This window comes from Staurois parvus, unplaced genomic scaffold (genome assembly GCF_062004578.1).
Source record: "Staurois parvus isolate SC_StPar_1 unplaced genomic scaffold, SC_StPar_1.0 ptg002174l, whole genome shotgun sequence".
Classification (NCBI taxonomy): Eukaryota; Metazoa; Chordata; class Amphibia; order Anura; family Ranidae; genus Staurois; species Staurois parvus.
In genome coordinates, this window is record NW_028319970.1 from 266,308 (window position 1) to 287,916 (window position 21,609).

Here is a 21,609-nt window from a genome sequence, read left to right on the forward strand (position 1 = left end):
TTGGTACTGTGTTGGGAATGTATGAATGGGTTGCGTCAGCTGAAACAGTTTGGGGAACATTTGAAGAAGTAGTGTCTACTGAAATAGTGCTTGTTAGGGAGGAAGAAGTGAAAGGGTGGTTAGAAGATAAGTCATAGACTGTAGAAGAGCTGGAGGTGCTGCTGGGTGGTGAGTTCCCTGATGGAACGGTTTCTTTTTCCATTAAAGTTCCTGTCACAGCAGAAGTGGTTTCTGTGGTTGGAAGATGTGCTGACATTGGATTTGATGTTGAATACCCTAAAAAATACAAAAATACAGTTAGATTTTGTCATTTACTTATTCTCTTTTTGTGTCTGTATCATGAAAGTCACCGCACTTTAAGCCATTTGATATTAGCAAAACTGACAAGCTTCCAAAATGTTATCATTAGAGATGAGCGAAGAAATGAAAAATTCGATTCGGCTGATTCGGCGAATTCCAGTATGAAATTCGATTCGATGCGAATTTCTCCGCTACGAAGATGACTTATAAAAAGGGTTTCTAGGCTTCAGAGAGCCTTTAAATTAGTGCAGAACACTGTACCTTTAATTTAAATGCCCTTGGAGATCAGGAAGGAGAAGGAGAAGGATGAGAAGAAGGAGAAGGAGAAGGATGAGAAGAAGGAGAAGGAGAAGGATGAGAAGAAGGAGAAGGAGAAGGATGAGAAGATGGAGAAGGAGAAGGATGAGAAGAAGGAGAAGGATGAGAAGAAGGAGAAGGAGAAGGATGAGAAGAAGGAGAAGGATGAGGAGAAGAAGAAGGATGAGAAGAAGGAGAAGGATGAGAAGAAGGAGAAGGAGAAGGATGAGAAGAAGGAGAAGGATGAGAAGAAGGAGAAGGATGAGAAGAAGGAGAAGGATGAGAAGAAGGAGAAGGATGAGAAGAAGGAGAAGGATGAGAAGAAGGAGAAGGAGAAGGAGAAGGATGAGAAGAAGGAGAAGGAGAAGGAGAAGGATGAGAAGAAGGATGAGAAGAAGGAGAAGGAGAAGGATGAGAAGAAGGAGAAGGATGAGAAGAAGGAGAAGGAGAAGGATGAGAAGAAGGATGAGAAGAAGGAGAAGGATGAGAAGAAGGAGAAGGAGAAGGATGAGAAGAAGGAGAAGGAGAAGGATGAGAAGAAGGATGAGAAGAAGGAGAAGGAGAAGGATGAGGAGAAGGAGAAGGAGAAGGATGAGAAGAAGGATGAGAAGAAGGAGAAGGAGAAGGATGAGGAGAAGGAGAAGGAGAAGGATGAGAAGAAGGAGAAGGAGAAGGATGAGAAGAAGGAGAAGGATGAGAAGAAGGAGAAGGATGAGAAGAAGGAGAAGGAGAAGGATGAGAAGAAGGAGAAGGAGAAGGATGAGAAGAAGGAGAAGGATGAGAAGAAGGAGAAGGATGAGAAGAAGGAGAAGGATGAGAAGAAGGAGAAGGATGAGAAGAAGGAGAAGGATGAGAAGAAGGAGAAGGAGAAGGATGAGAAGAAGGAGAAGGATGAGAAGAAGGAGAAGGATGAGAAGAAGGAGAAGGAGAAGGAGAAGCAGAAGGAGAAGGATGAGAAGAAGGAAAAGGAGAAGGATGAGAAGATGGAGAAGGAGAAGGATGAGAAGAAGGAGAAGGATGAGAAGAAGGAGAAGGATGAGAAGAAGGAGAAGGAGAAGGATGAGAAGAAGGAGAAGGATGAGAAGAAGGATGAGAAGAAGGAGAAGGATGAGAAGAAGGAGAAGGAGAAGGATGAGAAGAAGGAGAAGGATGAGAAGAAGGAGAAGGATGAGAAGAAGGATGAGAAGAAGGAGAAGGATGAGAAGAAGGACAGTTCTGTGACAGTTTCTGTCTATTTCTGACAGTTCTGGGACATTCACTCCATACAGCGGTTTCAACCTCTGTATGGAGTGAATGTCCCAGAACTGTCAGAAATAGACGGTTTATGACAGTTCTGGGACATTCACTCCATACAGCGGTTGAAACATTGTATCTATTTTTTTCCATAAATGACATTCTGCAGATACACTTAGAGGAGCGCTGCAGATACACTTTTTGCCGGCTTGGAATTATTCTTATTTTCATCCTACTTCTTCTTCTTCTTCATCCTCATCCTCATCCTCTTCTTCTTCTTCTGAGGATGAGGATGAGGATGAAGAAGTAGAAGAAGAAGAAGAAGTAGGATGAAAATAAGAATTCCAAACCGGCAAAAAGTGTATGTGCAGAGTTCCTCTATTTCTGACAGTTCTCTGACAGCTTCTTCACATGTACAGCGGTTGAAACATCTGTATCCTAAATGGATACAATGTTTCAACCGCTTTACATGTGTTCCTTCTGTCAGAGAACTGTCAGAAATAGCGGAGCTCACTGCAGGGACACTTTTGCCGGCTGATCTGGAAATATTCGATTCGTAGGCAAAATTTCGGATTCGACGCGAATCGAATATTTCCTGAAATTCGACTCGAATTCCGGTTCGCCTGGTTCGATTCGCTCATCTCTAGTTATCATCTCTGGTGGTAAGCAAATGTGTAATATTTTGCATGTCTGATAGTATTTAGATGAATTTGTTCTTAACTGATAAAGAGACCTATTCATTTTCTGAACTCCGTATAATATTGTTTTCTTTTTTATTTATTCTTTCAGTAAATCTATTATTTTTTAATTTCGTGATAAAACGGGACAATAATGTCCATTTTGCAGTGAAATCACACAGCAGTGGGTCACCCTGTGGGCAGGGCAGACCTGAATGAACTAGAGGCAACATAATTAAATACCAATACCAGCTTAGAGTAACAGTTTTTTTTCTAAAAAAACAAAACAAAAATAAGAAACAAAACCACAGTAAAAGCTGACCATTATAAGCCCCATTAAGCAGCATTATATGGTCTGTCCTAATCCCCGTAATTGCTACTGTTTAGATCAACAGGCAAAATGCTATATTAATGAAAGGGACTGACTGCCTCATACATGACATTTTTCCATTTTGCCTAAAGCTCCATTTAAAAAAAAACTAATCACATTGTGATTTTCAGAACCATTTACCTGACATTTAAATTATAACCTCTATTGCACGTATACACTATATTGTCAAAAGTATTGGGCCGCAGACCTTTCCACGCACATGACCTTTAATGGCCCCCCAGTCTTAGTCTGTAGGGTTAAATATTGAGTTGACCCCGCCCTTTCCCTGCACATGAACTTTAATGGCCTCCCAGTCTTAGTCTGTAGGGTTCAATATTGAGTTGGCCCCGCCCTTTCCACACACATGACCTTTAATGGCCCCCCAGTCTTAGTCCGTAGGGTTCAATATTAAGTTGGCCCCGCCCTTTGCAGTTATAACAACTTCAACTCTTCTGGGAAGGCCGTCCACAAGGTTTAGGAGGGTGTCTATGGGAAGGTTGGACCATTCTTCCAGAAGCACATTTGTCAGGTCAGGCACTGATGTCGGGGGAGGAGGCCTGGCTCACAGTCTCCGCTCTAATTCATCCCAAAGGTGTTCTATGGGGTTGAGGTCAGGACTCTGTGCAGGACAGTCAAGTTCCTCCACCCCAAACTGGCTCCTTTATGTCTTTATGGACCTTGCTTTGTGCACTGGGGGGCAGTCATGTTGGAACAGGAAGGGGCCATCCCCAAACTCTTCCCACAAAGTTGGGAGCATGAATATGTCCAAGATGTCTTGGTATGCTGATGCCTTAAGAGTTCCCTTCACTGGAACTAGGGGGCCAAGCCCAACCCCTGAAAAACAACCCCACACCATTATCCCCCTTCCGCCAAACTTTACACTTGGCACAATGCAGTCAGGCAAGTACCGTTCTCCTGGAAACTGCCAAACCAAGACATGTCCATCGGATTGACAGAAAGAAGCGTGATTGGTCACTCCAGAGAACACATCTCCTCTGCTCTAGAGTCCAGTGGTGGCGTGCTTTACACCACGGCATCCGACTCTTTGCATTGCACTTGGTGATGGAAGGCTTGGATGCAGCTGCTCGGCCATGGAAACCCATTCCATGAAGCTCTCTACGCACTGTTGTTGGACTCATCTGAAGGCCACACCAAGTTTGGAGGTCTTTAGTTATGGACTGTGCAGACAGTTGGCGACTTCTACGCACTGTGCGCTTCGGCATGCGCTGACCCCGCCCTGTCATGTGACGTGGCCTACCACTTGGTGGCTGAGTGGCTGTTGTTCCCAGTTGCTTCCACTTTGTTATAATCCCACTAACAGTTGAGCGTGGAATATTTAGTAGCCAGGAAATGTCACGGATGGACTTATTGCACAGGTGGCCACCTATCACGGGACCACGCTTGGAGTCACTGAGCTCCTGAGAGCGACCCATTCTTTCACCAAATTTTGTAGAAGCAGTCTGGGGGCTTGATTGTATACACCTGTGGCTATGGAGGGGATTGGAACACCTGAATCCAATGATTGGGAGGGCTGGCCCAAACTTTTGGCAATATAATGTACGTGTTACTTCTGTTTTCATAATGTCTCTTTTTTTTGCCACAATTTAATTCCTTTTAATGGCAGTTTAATGTCTATGTGTATAACAGGTCTATGTATATACAGTAACATTGGCTGTAGTTCCTATATCGTCACCACCAACTAGTTGCTGTTATTGGCTAATTTTTTTTTTGAGGAAGTGTGGATTGGGGATCTATACGATTTTATAACAATCCTAATTCTTCCACTGACCTGAGATATTGCCCAGCATTTCGATTTGACCATCCACCTTAAAAGCCCAACGTCCCGGCAGATTCACGTTGCTTGTGGATGTTATGTTTATCATAGCTGAAGTATGTGAACCAGGGACGGTATAGAAATCACTGCCATTTGCATTGTTTAATCCAGCCTGTGGGGTATAAAATCACAATATCACCTAGTGCATAATACATGAAAACACAAGTGGAAACAAAGATGCAATAATGGGTACTTTTAGATAAATGAACACCAGCTTTGCGTTTTTTTGGAAATGGGAACGTATGCGTTCTGAAGAATTTGTGTAACCATGACGGCTCATTTGCATTGTGTGTAGTGACTGGTGATTTTTTTTTTTCACTGGATACCACAAGGGCCCATAGGAAAGATTATTTTCAGTGTGCCCTGTGCACACTATAATGTTGATATGATGTGCAGACCAGGGGCGGACTGACAACTCATGGGGCCCCCGGGCAATAGGAGATCATGGGGCCCCTTTGTCCCTGCCCAAATTCAAAAAAGCCTATGAAAAAGGTCCCAGGGGCATCTCATGGGGCCCCCTACTGACCCCGGGCCCTTGGGCAGTGCCCGAGTTTCCAAATGGTCAGTCCGCCCCTGGTGCAGACCAGGGGCGGACTGACCATTCGAGCACTCAATATTCGAGCACTCGGGTCAGTCCCGGGGGCACTCAATAACCCCACACCATTATCCCCCCTTCCGCCAAACTTTACACTTGGCACAATGCAGTCAGGCCAGGGGTGGACTGACAACTCATGGGGCCCCCGGGCAATAGGGGATCATGGGGCCCCTGTGTCCTTGCCCACACTCAAAAAAGCCTATAAAAAAGGTACCAGGCCCCTGTGTCCTTGCCCACACTCAAAGCACACCCAAAAAAGACAATAAAAGATACCAGGGGCACTTCATGGGGCCCCCTACTGACCCCGGGCCCAGGGGCGGACTGATCATTTGAGCACTCGGGCACTGCCCGAGGGCCCAGGGTCAGTAGGGGGCCCCATGAACTGCCCCGCCTATCTTTTATAGACTTTTTTGGGTGTGCTTTGAGTGTGGGCAAGGACACAGGGGTCCCCATGATCCCCTATTGCCCGGAGGCCTCATGAGTTGTCAGTACGCCCCTGGTGCAGACATGCTCCATATTTCCACAGTGAACCAGATGGCACCACATCTGCAATGCACTGCAGTTCAAATAAAGCCGGTGATGCTAATGGTGGATTTAAATAAAAGGTGTGGCACAGAAAAAAAGGGTGGAGAACTAGAGACACAGATTTTGGGGGTGGAGTCTGTGAGTGCTATTGCAGTGAGGGATGACACACGTTGACCCGCCATTAGCATTTCCAGCTACCTTGCAACTACTTCTACTGTGAACACCAACATCCTCAACCTGCAGATCAGTCTGCCTAAGAGTACTTTTGAGTACCTAACATTCTGTCTTTTCCTCCAGCCCTAAGAAGGGAGACTGTGGGGCCCCTAAAATGCGTTGGATGTCTTTGCCCTGCTTCTTGTAACCAGTAGAACAATAAAGAGTTTGGGCTCCTAAGAATTTTTAATTTGTTGCTTTCTTTGACTTTTTATACTTGGATTTCTCAGCTTGGGGGAATGTGAGCAGCACAGCGGCTAAATGTTTAGCACTTCCACCTAGCTGTACTAGGGTCGTTGGTTGAAATCCCAACCACAGCACCAACAGTACAAATATAAATGGCAATAAAAACATGAGGATTTATATCTTCTTTATTCTATCCAAAGTGAAATAAAAAGCTTTGACTGGAGCTGGAATTTAAATATGGCGGCTCTCGCATTTAGTTGATGTAGATTGAGGTAAAATAATGAAGGAACATGTAAGGTATAAACAAAGCTCAAATACCCGGATCCAAAGCTCAGCATTTTAGGTTTACTGACCAGAGCCGGAGTCCCTCCAAGTCCCGTAGTGGCATCACCACCACTGGCTGTTCCGGTTGTCCATTGGATATCTGCATAGTTATATAAAACATACGTGGAATTCCCATCAGTGATCAATACAACCTGGAACGTGTTGACCTGTAGATGGAATGGTGAAAAACAAGGCGTTAAAACTGGTAGTATTTCTTTCAATATTTCTCTCAGAGAGATGGGATAAAATGAAAAGTTGGTGGTGTTTTTCTATGAGAGAAGTGATCTAAAAGTCAGTGTAAAAGAGGACCTTGTTTAGGGAGTTCATGTTTAGGGAATAGTGATTAATGGTTCATTCAGAACGGTCCAAGTCTATTAGTGGTGTACCCCAAGGTTCAATGTTGGAAGCCCTACTTTGTAACCTATTTATAAATAATACAGAGGTTGGGATTCAAAGTATAATTTCTGTGTTTGTGGAGGTCACCGAGCATTGTAGTGGAAAAGGGTCCCTACAAGGTGTCACTACCTTATATTTAGACATAAGCTTTAATAAGAAGCTTTAGTGCCTGTGGTGCAATCTCAGTGGTCCAAGGTTATTAGTGGTGTACCCCAAGGTTCAATGTAGAAAGCCCTACTTTGTAACCTATTTAACAATGATACAGAGGTTGGGATTCAAAGTATAATTTCTGTGTTTGTAGAGGTCACCAAGCATTGTAGTGGAATAAGGTCCCTACAAGGTGTCACTACCTTAGAATCAGACATAAACTGTAATAAGAAGCTTCAGTGCCTGTGGTGCAATCTTAATGGTCCAAGGTTACTAGTGGTGTACCCCAAGGTTCAATGTTGGAAGCCCTACTTTCTAACCTATTTATAAATAATACAGAGGTTGGGATTTAAAGTATCATTTCTGTGTTTGTAGAGGTCACCAAGCATTGTGGTGGAATAAGGTCCCTACTTGGTATTACTACCTTAGAATCAGACATAAGCTTTAATAAGAAGCTTCAGTGTTTGTAGTGCAATCTCAACGGTCCAAGGTTATTAGTGGTGTACCCCAAGGTTCAATGTTGGAAGCCCTACTTTGTTCACAATGATACAGAGGTTGGGATTCAAAGTATAATTTCTTGTTTGTGGATGTCACCAAGCATTGTGGTGGAATAAGGTCCCTACAAGGTGTCACTAGCTTAGAATCAGACATAAACAATAATAAGAAGCTTTAGTGCCTGTGGTGCAATCTCAACCGTCCAAGGCTATTAGAGGTGTACCCCAAGGTTCAATGTTGGAAGCCCTACTTTCTAACCTATTTATAAATGATACAGAGGTTGGGATTCAAAGTATAATTTCTGTGTTTGTGGATGTCACCAAGCATTGTGGTGGAATAAGGTCCCTACTTGGTATTACTACCTTAGAATCAGACATTATTATTATTATTATTATTATACAGTATTTATAAAGCGCCAATAGTTCGCTCAGCGCTGTACATTACAAAGGGAGACAGAACATGTGACAGAACAATACCAATACAATGCAAAACATGAGGGGATCAAGGGCCCTGCTCTTTCGAGCTTACAATCTAGGAGGGAGGGGGTGGTGGCACAGGAGGAGATAGCTGTGGGGGATGGAGTGGTAGGAAGAGTGGAGGAGGTCGGCAAGTTAGCAGGGGGTGGGGTAGGCTTCCCTGAAGAGATGGGTTTTCAGGGTGCGCCTAAAGGAGAGGAGAGTAGGTGATAATCTGATGGGTTGGGGCAGGGAGTTCCAGAGGATGGGTGACACCCTGGAGAAGTCCTGGAGGCGGGCATGGGAGGAGGAGACCAGGGAACTAGAGAGAAGGAGGTCTTGTGAGGAGCGGAGTGTGCGTGCTGGGCGGTACTTGGATATTAGGTCAGAGATGTAGTACGGGGCAGTATGGTGGACAGCTTTGTACGTCAGCGTTAGGATTTTGAATTTGATCCGTTGCGCAATCGGAAGCCAGTGGAGGGATTGGCAGAGGGGGGTGGCGGAGACAGAGCGGTTGGAAAGGTGAATGAGTCTGGCAGCCATGTTCAGGATGGACTGAAGAGGGGATAGCCAGCGGCGCGGCAGGCCAGTGAGGAGGGAGTTGCAGTAGTCGAGTCGTGATATGATGAGGGAGTGGATGAGCTGTTTAGTGGTTTCTGGGGTAAGGAACGTGCGGATTTTGGCGATGTTGCGGAGGTGGAGTCTGCACGAGTTTGTTAAAGATTGGACTTGGGGCTGGAAGGATAGGTTGGAGTCCAGAATGACACCCAGTACTCTGGCCTGCGGGGCGGGTTTGATGGTAGCGTTGTTGGATGTGACGGAGAAATCAATGGGGGGTGGTGTCCGGGCTGGGGGGAAGACAAGAAACTCGGTTTTGGAGAGGTTCAATTTAAGGAAGTGGAGCGACATCCAGTCTGATATGTCGCTCAGTAGGTGTGTGATTCGGGCTGAGACCAAGGGGGTGAGGTGGGGGGTTGAGAGATAGATTTGTGTGTCGTCGGCATAGAGGTGGTAGTTGAAGCCGTGAGAGTGTATGAGTTGGCCAAGGGAGGAGGTATAGATGGAGAAGAGAAGGGGCCCGAGGACAGAGCCTTGAGGGACCCCAACAGAGAGGGGGAGTGAGGGGGAGGTGGTAGCATTATAGGTAACGCTGAAGGAGCGTTGTGACAGGTAGGATGAGAGCCAGGAGAGAGCAGAATCTCTGAGGCCGAGGGAGTGTAGTTTTTTGAGGAGGAGGGGGTGGTCGACTGTGTCGAAGGCCGCAGAGAGGTCAAGGAGTAGGAGCACTGAGTAGTGTCCATTAGCTTTGGCGGTTAGCAGGTCGTTGGAGAGTTTGAGTAAGGCAGTTTCGGTGGAGTGTAGGGGACGGAAGCCGGACTGTAGGGGATCGAGGAGGTTGTTGTCGTTGAGGTGAGAGCATAGGCGGGTGTAGACTAGGCGCTCGAGGAGTTTAGATGTAAATGGGAGCAGGGAGATGGGTCTGAGGTTGTTCGGGTCATTGGGGTCCAGGGAGGGCTTTTTAAGTAAGGGGGTGATGTGTGCATGTTTCAGAGGGGAGGGGAAAGTGCCTGAGGAGAGGGAGAGATTGAAGATGTGGGTGAGGGAGCGTAGGATGGAGGAGGAGGAAGGTCGTAGGAGTTGTGAGGGGATAGGGTCGAGGGGGCAGGTGGTGAGGCGGGCATCAGAGAGGATCTTGGAGACTTCCTCGATGGTAGTAAGGTCAAAGGTGTGGAGTGTTGGGGGAGCTTCAGTATGAGGGATGTAGGGTGGGGTGGAAGAGGAGGTCAGAGCAGTGGTGGGGCCGTGGGAGAGGGGTGATGAGGGGGTAGCTGAGTGAGGGTGAAGGGGGTTGGAGAAAGTTTGAGCAGCGACGAAGTCCCTGCGGGTTATGTCGAGGGGGAGGGGGGATAAGGGGGTAGCTGTGTGAGAGGGGACAGGTTGAGAGGGCGTGTGAGTTGCGGCAATGTCCTTGCGAATTGTGTCAATTTTGTTTTTGAAGTGATTGGCAATCTCAAGGGCAGTGAGTGAGGTGCTGGGTGGAGGTGGGGGTGGAGAGAGTAGAGAGTTGAAGGCAGAGAAGAGTCGGCGAGGATTGGAGGAGAGGGCCTTGATGAGGGTCAAGAAGTAGGCCTGTTTGGCAGCATGGAGGGAGGAGGTGTAGGTGCGGAAGGCAGATTTGTAGCGGGTGAAGGCTTGTTTGGATTTGGTTTTGCGCCATAGTCGCTCTAGGGCACGACTTTGTCGTTTGAGGGTTTTGGTGTGATCAGTCTGCCAGGGCTGGAGCGGTCGGGGTCTGATGTTGCGTGTGGTTAAAGGCGCTAGTGAGTCAAGGGCTGTTGAGAGCGCATTGTTGTAGGCGGTCAAAGCCAAGTCGGGGCAGGACAGGGGGAGGATGCGGTCGTGGAGTTGATCAGCTGCAGAGTGGAGGGAGGCAGGGTTAAGGTTGCGGAGGTTACGGCTGGTAGTAGTGTGACATTTGGAGGGGTAGGCGTTGGAGGACGAGGAGATAGAGAAGGTGATCAGGTTGTGGTCAGAGAGAGGGAAGGGGGTGTTAGTGAGGTTGTGGGGAGCGCATCGGTTGGAGAAGACAAGATCAAGGATATTTCCGTCGGAGTGGGTGGTGGATTGTATGCACTGTGCAAGTGCAAAGGAGGAGGTTAGGTGGAGGAGACGGGCTGTGTCCGGGTTGTCGAGGTTGACAGGGATGTTGAAATCCCCAAGAATTATGGTGGGTAGCTCAGAGGAGAGGAAGAAGGGTAGCCAGGAGGAGAAGTCATCCAGGAAGCGAGGTATGGATCCAGGAGGCCGGTATATCACAGCAATCTTCAGGGGGGTTGGGGAGAATAGTCGGAGGCAGTGGGCCTCGAAGGAGGAGAAGGATAGGGAGGGGGGGGTTTGGGAGGACTCTGAAGGTGCTCTGCGGTGACAGGAGCAGACCAACCCCACCACCTTTACGACCGTTAGGCCTGGGTGAGTGGGTCCAGGTGAGACCTCCGTAGGAGAGTGCAGCAGGGGAGGTAGAATCAGTGGGCTGGATCCAGGTTTCCGTGATCGCTAGGAGGTTGAGGGAGCGTGAAACAAAGAGGTCGTGGATGGCGGTAAGCTTGTTGCACACCGAACGGGCGTTCAGGAGTGCACATGAAAACGGGGGGGAGATTTTAGGGAGCAGGGGGACAGATACTAAGTTTCGGGGGTTGCAGTAGGATGTGGAGGCGGGAGGGTGTTGAGCGGGTGAGGGAGGTGGAGGGCCAGGATTCGGGGAGATGTCCCCCGCGGCTAGGAGGAGGAGAAGGGTGAGAAAGGTGGCATGGGAGCGGGATGTGCAGGAGCGTGAGAAACTACTAGTGGAGGTGTTGGGGTCAGTGGGAGAGAGGAGTAATAGGAGGAGGTGGTGGGTGCCATAGAGGGGTGAGGGAAGCAGTGAGGACACGATATACAAATGTTTGGGAGGGGCAGAGGGATATAGTGAATGGATTTTGGGAACGGAGGAGAGGAAAATGAGAAGGAGGAGTGGAAGAGACATTGTGGGGAGGTGAAGAGAGCAGTAGTAGGGAGATGATAGCAGTGAGGGGGAGATGTACAGGTTGTGGGGTGGAGCAGAGGGGTAGAGAAATGAGATTTGGGAACAGAGGGTAGTAATATGATGAGAAGAGGGGTGTATCATATAAAGGTACACAGAGTGGGTCTCAGGCATGTAAGAGGTTTCCCAGGGTGTTTGCTTGCAGTCTTCCAGCATGCAGTAGAGTTTCTTGCTGTTGTTGTGTCTTCCTGCTGCTTGGGTTCTCCTGCTTTAGTTCAACTGCTGCGTTTAACTGCTTCTTCTATGCACTCGTTCGAAGCCGCACTCAATCTGAAGCAGCACCCCATCAGAGACTGTGCCCCCCATCAGAGATCTCCCCCATGAGCTGATCTAAGCTTTAATAAGAAGCTTGAGTGCCTGTGGTGCAATCTCAACGGTCCAAGGTTACTAGTGGTGTACCCCAAGGTTCAATGTAGAAAGCCCTACTTTGTAACCTATTTAACAATGATACAGAGGTTGGGATTCAAAGTATAATTTCTGTGTTTGTAGAGGTCACCAAGCATTGTGGTGGAATAAGGTCCCTACAAGGTGTCACTAGCTTAGAATCAGACATAAGCTTTAATAAGAAGCTTCAGTGCCTGTGGTGCAATCTCAACGGTCCAAGGTTACTAGTGGTGTACCCCAAGGTTCAATGTTGGAAGCCCTACTTTGTTAACAATGATACAGAGGTTGGGACTCAAAGTATAATTTCTGTGTTTGTAGAGGTCACCAAGCATTGTGGTGAAATAAGGTCCCTACAAGGTGTCACTAGCTTAGAATCAGACATAAACAATAATAAGAAGCTTTAGTGCCTGTGGTGCAATCTCAACCGTCCAAGGCTATTAGAGGTGTACCCCAAGGTTCAATGTTGGAAGCCCTACTTTCTAACCTATTTATAAATGATACAGAGGTTGGGATTCAAAGTATAATTTCTGTGTTTGTGGATGTCACCAAGCATTGTGGTGGAATAAGGTCCCTACTTGGTATTACTACCTTAGAATCAGACATAAGCTTTAATAAGAAGCTTGAGTGCCTGTGGTGCAATCTCAATGGTCCAAGGTTATTAGTGGTGTACCCCAAGGTTCAATGTTGGAAGCCCTACTTTGTTAACAACGATACAGAGGTTGGGATTCAAAGCATAATTTCTTGTTTGTAGATGTCACCAAGCATTGTAGTGGAATAAGGTCCCTACAAGGTGTCACTACCTTAGAATCAGACATAAGCTTTAATAAGAAGCTTCAGTGCCTGTGGTGCAATCTCAACGGTCCAAGGTTACTAGTGGTGTACCCCAAGGTTCAATGTAGAAAGCCCTACTTTGTAACCTATTTAACAATGATACAGAGGTTGGGATTCAAAGTATAATTTCTGTGTTTGTAGAGGTCACCAAGCATTGTGGTGGAATAAGGTCCCTACAAGGTGTCACTAGCTTAGAATCAGACATAAGCTTTAATAAGAAGGTTGAGTACCCGTGGTGCAATCTCAACCCAAGCAAACCAGGTCAGTCAATATATTACAATTTTTTAGATTGACCCAATTATATAGATGTAAAATTGTCCTTTTGTGGAGAGCCATACAATTAATTCCCAGAATGCTTGATTCCCTTTAGATGAGACCTCAAATGGATCGAATAATTGATTCTGCTTATCAAACAACGATGGTGATGTGAGATCTAAAAATTCTTGCGAGAAATGTGGCAGAAAGTTTCTCATACACGACTGACATAAAACCTCATCATCCTATACTGAGCTTCTAATCCTGCTGAATTAGACAGGTTCAATCATAATCTTTCAATGTTCTTCTTTGAATCAATTAATTGTGGACCTGTAGGTTCTGACCTTCACAACAAAAACACAGAAATCATGAGCCCGAGTCACTATACCTTGGTTGATGAGGATCCATAGTACGGAACTTTGTCCCAGGTGGCCACAAACACCCAGTTGGCTGTGAAGGTCGGATCCACGGTGTAATTTCTGATGTCTGATGTAGCCAGGGCCAAGAGACTTGGATCTGTGCTCTGCAGGTAATATATGTACCCAGAATTCTCATTAAGTACATCGGCCCAGAAAACGGCGAGGAATGGATTATTTTGACCTACAACAGGGAGCTGTTGGGGCGTATAGGTTGAAATTTGAACACTGAATGATAGAAGTCCATTGTTATCAACCTGTTTATTAAACAGAAAGATGCCAAGGTTAGTTCATACCGGGCAATGGCAGAGCTTGTGTTCTCCTAATCTGATGTTTTTAGGGTTGTGGGCTCAAAGAATTTGTAATTGTTACTTTTAGTGGAGAGGGACAAACTTCTACAAATAAACCCTACTCAAGTCATCAACACACATAGAAAATACACCATATCTAGCAGTCCATATAGAACAGTTTGCTATAAAGGGTCAGTCCACCCAAAATATCCAGTGAGATAAGAGTACCCTCCTTTTCTCTCATGTCCTCACCTAGTAAGATCTCACCATCTTTGTTCCAGCAACATGGGTAGTGGTGGGCATTATGTTTGAGTCGAGCATAAGTTCGACTCAAACATTGGCCATTTGGTGGGCTCTTGTTGCCACTCTTCACATTGAAATGGGCCCTGTGTCCACAGATCAGGTGCAAAGCTTTGGCCAATCACAGCACATTATGATGTCACAAGGGGGGCGGGGGTGACCCCGTCCCCTTGTGACATCATCACTCTATTTAAGAACTGTTTAACTCACCGGCCTACCCCAGTGCAAACTCTCCCCGCTTCAGACCATCCTGAACTCAGCGGCCAGACTCATCCACCTCACCAGCCGCTCCACCTCTGCCACCCCCCTCTGCCTCTCCCTCCACTGGCTCCCCATTGCCCAACGCATTAATTTCAAACTGCTCACCCTGACCTACAAAGCCCTTCACAACACTGCCCCTAAATACCTCACCGACCTGATTCCCAGGTACCACCCTACCCGTACCCTTCGCTCTTCACAGGACCTCCTTCTATCTTGCTCCCTGGTCTCCTCCTCCCACGCACGACTGCAAGACTTCTCCAGGTCCTCCCCCATCCTCTGGAACTCACTACCCCAATCCATCAGACTGTCACCTTCCCTCCTCACCTTCAGGCGCTCCCTGAAAACCCACCTCTTCAGGGAAGCCTACCCCACCCTCACCTAACTGCCGCTGCCCTTCCCTCCTCCTACCACTCCATCCCCCACAGCCATTTCCTCCTGTACCACTACCCCCTCCCTCCTAGATTGTAAGCTCGAAAGAGTAGGGCCCTCTAACCCCTTGTGTGCTGTTTGTTGTTACTGTAATGTTTTATGAATTGTCCCCCCCTCTATTGTACAGCGCTGAGCAAACCCTTTGGCGCTATATAAACTCGATGTAATAATAATAATAATAACTGCCATTCCGGCGCAGGTGTCAGATGGAGGGAGCCAGTGTCGAGAGTGGTGCCGCCCTTTTTTTTTCTTTTTGCTGTTGGACGGTGGCAGCGGGCATCATGATTGACGTTGGATCTACTTCAGGGGACATTTTTTTTTCGTTTTTAATAAAGGACTTGTCAAAGACTGTCTTCTGTCTTTTTACACTACACTTTTTTTTGGGGAATGAGTAGTGGTACCATGAACCCCATATTCACTCACATGGGGATCTGGGGGCCTTCATGTTAAAGGATCTTCCAGATTCCAATATGCCCCCCGCCCGCAGACTCCCACAACCACCTTCAGTTCAACATGAGGTGCCATGTTGAACTTTCAGTGACCAGTATGAGAGAGTGAGAGCAATAACAACAAATTTAACACACCCGCTCTCCATTCACACCTGAGACCTTGTAACACTAACGAATCACATTGGGGATGGAAAATGACTAGTTGGGCCCAATTTGGATCTTGTCACTTAGGGGTGGACTCACTTTTGTTGGCAGTGGTTTAGACATTAATGGCGGTGTGTTGAGTTATTTTGAGGGGACAGCAAATTTACATGTTATACAAGCTGTACACTGACTACGCCACATTGTAGCAAAGTGTCATTTCTGCAGTGTTGTCACATGAAAAGAGAATCAAATATTTACACAAATGTGAGGGGTGGACTCACTTCTGGGAGATACTGTATATCCATCAGAACCAAGCCTAATTTCTACTTGTCCAGTGCTACTATACACACATCGGCTATTCTGACTTCTTGCCAACTTCCCTGCCCGTCTGCTAAACCCCTTGAGACCAATCTCACCCAAATATGCGGTCTTACTGCACTGGGTTTTATGCTGTGGGGCCCGCATATTTGTGTATCTCCCTTTGTGCCGTGCTCACAGCACAGTGTGGGGTCTCACCATGAGCCTCGTGTCCCGAACTCCCGATTCTAGGTTACCTGATCACTGTGATAGCCTCTGAGTGGATCACTTTACTCATGACCCCTTGAGACCAATCTCACACAAATATGCGGTCTTACTGCATTGGATTTTATGCCATGGGGCCCACATATTTGTGTATCTCCCATTGCGCCTGCTCCCAGCACAGTGTGGGGTCTCACCATGAGCCTCGTGTCCAGAACTCCCGATTCCGGGTTACCCGATCGCTGTGATAGCCTCTGAGTGGATCACTTCACGCATGACCACTTGAGACCAATTTCACAAATATGTGGTCTTACTGCACTGGGTTTTATGCCGTGGGGCCCGCATATTTGTGTATCCCCCTTCGCGCCGTGCTCCCAGCACAGTGTGAGGTCTCACCATGAGCCTCGTGTCCAGAACTCCCGATTCCAGGTTACCTGATCGCTGTGATAGCCTCTGATTGGATCACTTCACTCATGACCCCTTGAGACCAATCTCACACAAATGTGCGGTCTTACTGCACTGGGTTTTATGCCTTGGGGCCCGCATATTTGTGTATCTCCCTTCGCGCCGTGCTACCAGCACAATGTGGGGTCTCACCATGAGCCACGTGCCCAGAACTCCCGATTCCGGGTTACCCGATTGCTGTGATAGCCTCTAAGTGGATCACTTCACTCACATTGGCTATTATGACTTCTTGCCAACTTCCCTGCCCATCTGCTAAACCCCTTGAGACCAATCTCTACCAAAAATGCAGTCTTACTGCACTGGGTTTTATGCCGTGGGGTCCACATATTTTTGTATCGCCCTTCGCCGTCCTCCCAGCACAGTGTGGGGTCTCACCATGAGCCTCGTGTCCAGAACTCCCGATTCCGGGTTACCCGATCACTGTGATAGCCTCTGATTGGATCGCTTCACTCATGGGCAGCTGGAACCAGGGGCGGACTGACAACTCATGGGGCCCCTGGGCAATAGGGGATCATGGGGCCCCTATGTCCTTGCCCAAACTCAAAAAAGCCTATGAAAAAGGTACCAGGGGCATCTCATGGGGTCCCCTACTGACCCCGGGCCCTCGGGCAGTGCTCGAGTTTCCAAATGGTCAGTCCGCCCCTGGCTGGAACACAACAAGTTCTAACAGAAGATGGGCATCAAAGGGGTGACTAGAGTGAGTGATGTGACTAGAGTGACTAGAGTGAGTCCATCTTTCATACTTACATACAAAGAATGGTAAGTATTCCCAAACAGGGGAAGGCCTGTTGAGAGATGTATTAGTGGCGAATATCCATTGTCCGATGCTGGATTGGTAGTCTGATTTATAGAGTCATACGGGTAGAGCAGACCTAATGAAAAATATATCAGAAATTAAAGCAAGATGTTTGTATCGAAAGATAAGAAATGAACGTTCTGAATAAACAATGTCATATATACAGTATAAATATTCATGCTGGAACAGAAAAGACCCCTTTCCAAGCTGTTGCCACAAGGTTGGAAGTGCACATGCCTTTGTAGGATGCAGGGGCGGACTGACCATTTGAGCACTCGGGCACTGCCCGAGGGCCCGGGGTCAGTAGGGGGCCCCCATGAGATGCCCCTGGTACCTTTTATAGGCTTTTTTGGATGTGGTTTGAGTGTGGGCGAGGACACAGGGGCCCCATGATCCCCTATTGCCCGGGGGCCCCATGAGTTGTCAGTCCGCCCCTGGTAGGATGTACTGTCAACAGAGCCCTTCACTGGAAACGCCTAGACTCGAACGTTTGGAAGGGGGTTCACATACTTATGCCCATAAAGTATGTCTAGTTTGCTAAAACAACATAAATCCCAATACAGGCGTACCTCGGTTTATGAACGCCTCGGTTAACGTCATTTTCGGTTTACAGATAAAAATCCATTGAAACTAATGCCTCAGTTTGCAAAAATTTTTTCGGATTAATTGGTTTTCAATGCATTTGCAAATTTTTTTTAATCATGTCTCTGTACAGTATTTATGCCTTTATAAAGAGTTTTGAACAGATAAGACTTTATTTTACTTTTTCTGACCTCCGGAACGGATTAATTGGTTTTCATTGCATTTACAAATTTTTTTTTATCATGTCCCTGTACAGTATTTATGCCTTTAAAGTGCACTTTATAAAGAGTTTTGAACAGATAATTTTTTTTTAATTTTTTTCTGACCTCCGGAACAGATTAATTGGTTTTCATTGCATTTACGAATTAATTTTTAATCATGTCCCTGTACAGTATTTATGCCTTTAAAGTGCACTTTATAAAGTGCTTTGAACAGATAAGGCTTTTTTTTATTTTTTTCTGACCTCCGAAACAGATTAATTAATTTTCAATGCATTTACGAATTCATTTTCAATCATGTCCCTGTATAGTATTTATGCCTTTAAAGTGCACTTTATAAAGAGTTTTGAACAGATAAAAGACTTTTTTTAAAAAAATTTCTGACTCCAGAACGGATTAATTGGTTTTTAATGCATTCCTCTGGGAAACCTCTTTCAGTTTACGAATTTTTCGCAATATGAAAAGTCCCACAGAAAGAATTAAATTCGTAAATCGAGGTAAGCCTGTAATTATAACTTCTGCCTGGCAGTACTAGTATCGTCGGTTCGAAACACAACCATGGCACCACATGCCTGGTGTTTGCATGTTCTCCCTGTGCCTGTGTGGGTTTCCTCCGTGTACTCCGGTTTCCTCCCTACAAAGACATGCTGGGAGGTGAATTGGCTCCTGTCTAAACTGGTCCTAGTATGTGTATGTATGAATGTGAGTTAGGGACCTTAGATTGTACGCCCCTCGGGGGCGGGGACTGATGTGAATGTGCAATATATATATATAAAGCACTGTGTAAATTGATGGTGCTATATATAAGTACCTGTAATAAATACAGGTGGTGCTGTGGTTGGGGTTTGAGCCAATGACCCTAGTACTGCTAGGCAGAAGTGCTCACCATTTAGCCACTGTGCTGCTCACATTCACCCAAGCTTAGATTGTACGCCCCTCGGGGGCGGGGACTGATGTGAATGTGCAATATATAATTAAAGCGCTGCGTAAAATGATGGCGCCATATAAGTACCTGAAATAAATAATAATGAGCTCTGTATGGTGACCGGAGCAACTAATCAGCTTGAAGTGTAGTTAGGTCACATGACTGGAATATGAAGACTGAGAGATACTGGTTGCCACACCTTGCCCTTCCAATAAATGAGCATGAGAATGTAGAATGACAAAAATAGACATCATACAGACCTAAAACATTTGTATCTGATTGGTAGTTTTCCTCCAACCCACATCAATTATGTTGAGTAGTGAAGTAATAATAGTAAAATAAAACCCCCACTTACTAGTTGCAGTCGTTGATGAGTTTTCAATGGCTGTTTAAATAAGTGAAAAACCAATGTTAATTATTATAAAATATGTACATGCAAAAAAATAGTTCTGTATTCCTGTGACTGCTGCCCCACTCTACCGATCCCGCCACTCTACCGATCCCACCACTCTACCGATCCCTCCACTCTACAGATCCCCCCCACCCTACCGATCCCTCCACCCTACCGATTCCTCCACCCTACCGATCCCTCCACCCTACCGATCCCTCCACCCTACCGATTCCTCCACCTTACCGATCCCTCCACCCTACTGATCCCTCCACCCTACCGATCCTTCCACTCTACCGTTCCCTCCACCCTACCGATCCCTCCACTCTGTCGATCCCTCCACCCTACCGATCCCTCCACTCTACCGATCCCTCCACCCTACCGATCCCTCCACTCTATCGATCCCTCCAGTGTACGGATCCCTCCACCCTACCGATCTCTCCACTCTACCAATCCCTCCACCCTACCGATCCCTCCACCCTACCGACCCATCCACTTCCCCGATCCCCCCACCCTACCGATCCCTCCACTCTACCGATCCCTCCACCCTACCGATCCCTCCACCCTACCGATCCCTCCACTCTATCGATCCCTCCACCCTACCGATCCCTCCACCCTACCGTTCCCTCCATCATACGGATCCCTCCACTCTACCGATCCCTCCACTCTATCGATCACTCCACCCTACCGATCCCTCCACCTTACCGATCCCTCCACCCTACCGTTCCCTCCACCCTACCCTACTGGTTGCCACACCTTGCCCTTCCAATAAATGAGCATGAGAATGTAGAATGACAAAAATAGACATCATACAGACCTAAAACATTTGTATCTGATTGGTAGTTTTCCTCCAACCCACATCAATTATGTTGAGTAGTGAAGTAATAATAGTAAAATAAAACCCCCACTTACTAGTTGCAGTCGTTGATGAGTTTTCAATGGCTGTTTAAATAAGTGAAAAACCAATGTTAATTATTATAAAATATGTACATGCAAAAAAATAGTTCTGTATTCCTGTGACTGCTGCCCCACTCTACCGATCCCGCCACTCTACCGATCCTACCACTCTACCGATCCCTCCACTCTACAGATCCCCCCCACCCTACCGATCCCTCCACTCTACCGATCCCTCCACCCTACCGATCCCTCCACCCTACCGATCCCTCCACCCTACCGATTCCTCCACCTTACCGATCCCTCCACCCTACCGATCCCTCCACCCTACCAATCCCTCCACCCTACCAATCCTTCCACTCTACCGTTCCCTCCACCCTACCGATCCCTCCACTCTGTCGATCCCTCCACCCTACCGATCCCTCCACTCTACCGATCCCTCCACGCTACCGATCCCTCCACTCTATCGATCCCTCCAGTGTACGGATCCCTCCACCCTACCGATCTCTCCACTCTACCGATCCCTCCACCCTACCGATCCCTCCACCCTACCGACCCATCCACTTCCCCGATCCCTCCACCCTACCGATCCCTCCACTCTACCGATCCCTCCACCCTACCGATCCCTCCACCCTACCGATCCCTCCACTCTATCGATCCCTCCACCCTACCGATCCCTCCACCCTACCGATCCCTCCATCATACGGATCCCTCCACTCTACCGATCCCTCCACTCTATCGATCACTCCACCCTACCGATCCCTCCACCTTACCGATCCCTCCACCCTACCGTTCCCTCCACCCTACCGATCCCTCCACTCTATCGATCCCTCCACCTTACCGATCCCTCCACCCTACCGTTCCCTCCACCCTACCGAGCTCTCCACTCTACCGATCCCTCCACCCTACCAACCCATCCACTTCCCCGATCCCTCCACCCTACCGATCCCTCCTTTGCTGCATATACTATACTGATGTGTGAAAACAGTTGGAATGTAAAGGGACTCACCACTCAGAAGTATCAAGAGCACAATGAAAATGTCCATTAGTAAGGTTTTTCGGAGGCTGAATCCAAAGCTCTTTGAATCACCTGCCGAACAGAAGATATATTTATTTAAAGAGGTTTCAGGTGATTGCAGCCATATAAGTGTGCTGGCAACAAATATAGCTGATTGATACTTTTTATTTTTAATCTGTACCGCTTAGACTTTGAAGAAGGGGGTGTGGATGTTAGTGCAAATAAAAAAGTATCCAAGGGGAGTAGTCTACTATTTTGTTGCAAGCGCACTTATACCCACATGGAAGAAAAATATATTTGAAATATATTTTGAAAATATTCTTCCCAAATATAGTGACATATTTGGAATGCTACAATTTTGGCCGTATTCATTATATTTCAAAATATATTTCACTAAAAAAATAAAAATAAAAAATAC

At 46.9% G+C, this 21,609-nt stretch overlaps 1 protein-coding gene across 1 annotated transcript in view; it reads right to left on the reverse strand.

The window, feature by feature from the left end:
• Window positions 1–213: 213 nt before the first annotated feature.
• Window positions 214–21,609, reverse strand: part of LOC149432286 (dendrite extension defective protein 1-like) — a 71,937-nt gene continuing 50,541 nt past the window's right edge. The window contains exons 6-11 of the mRNA XM_089665290.1: window positions 21,183–21,263; window positions 17,118–17,242; window positions 13,486–13,770; window positions 6,584–6,721; window positions 4,704–4,823; window positions 214–276 (exon numbers count right to left, since the gene is read on the reverse strand). Of these exons, the coding sequence (XP_089521416.1) occupies window positions 214–276; window positions 4,704–4,823; window positions 6,584–6,721; window positions 13,486–13,770; window positions 17,118–17,242; window positions 21,183–21,263 (812 nt within the window). The remainder of the gene's footprint in view (window positions 277–4,703; window positions 4,824–6,583; window positions 6,722–13,485; window positions 13,771–17,117; window positions 17,243–21,182; window positions 21,264–21,609) is intronic.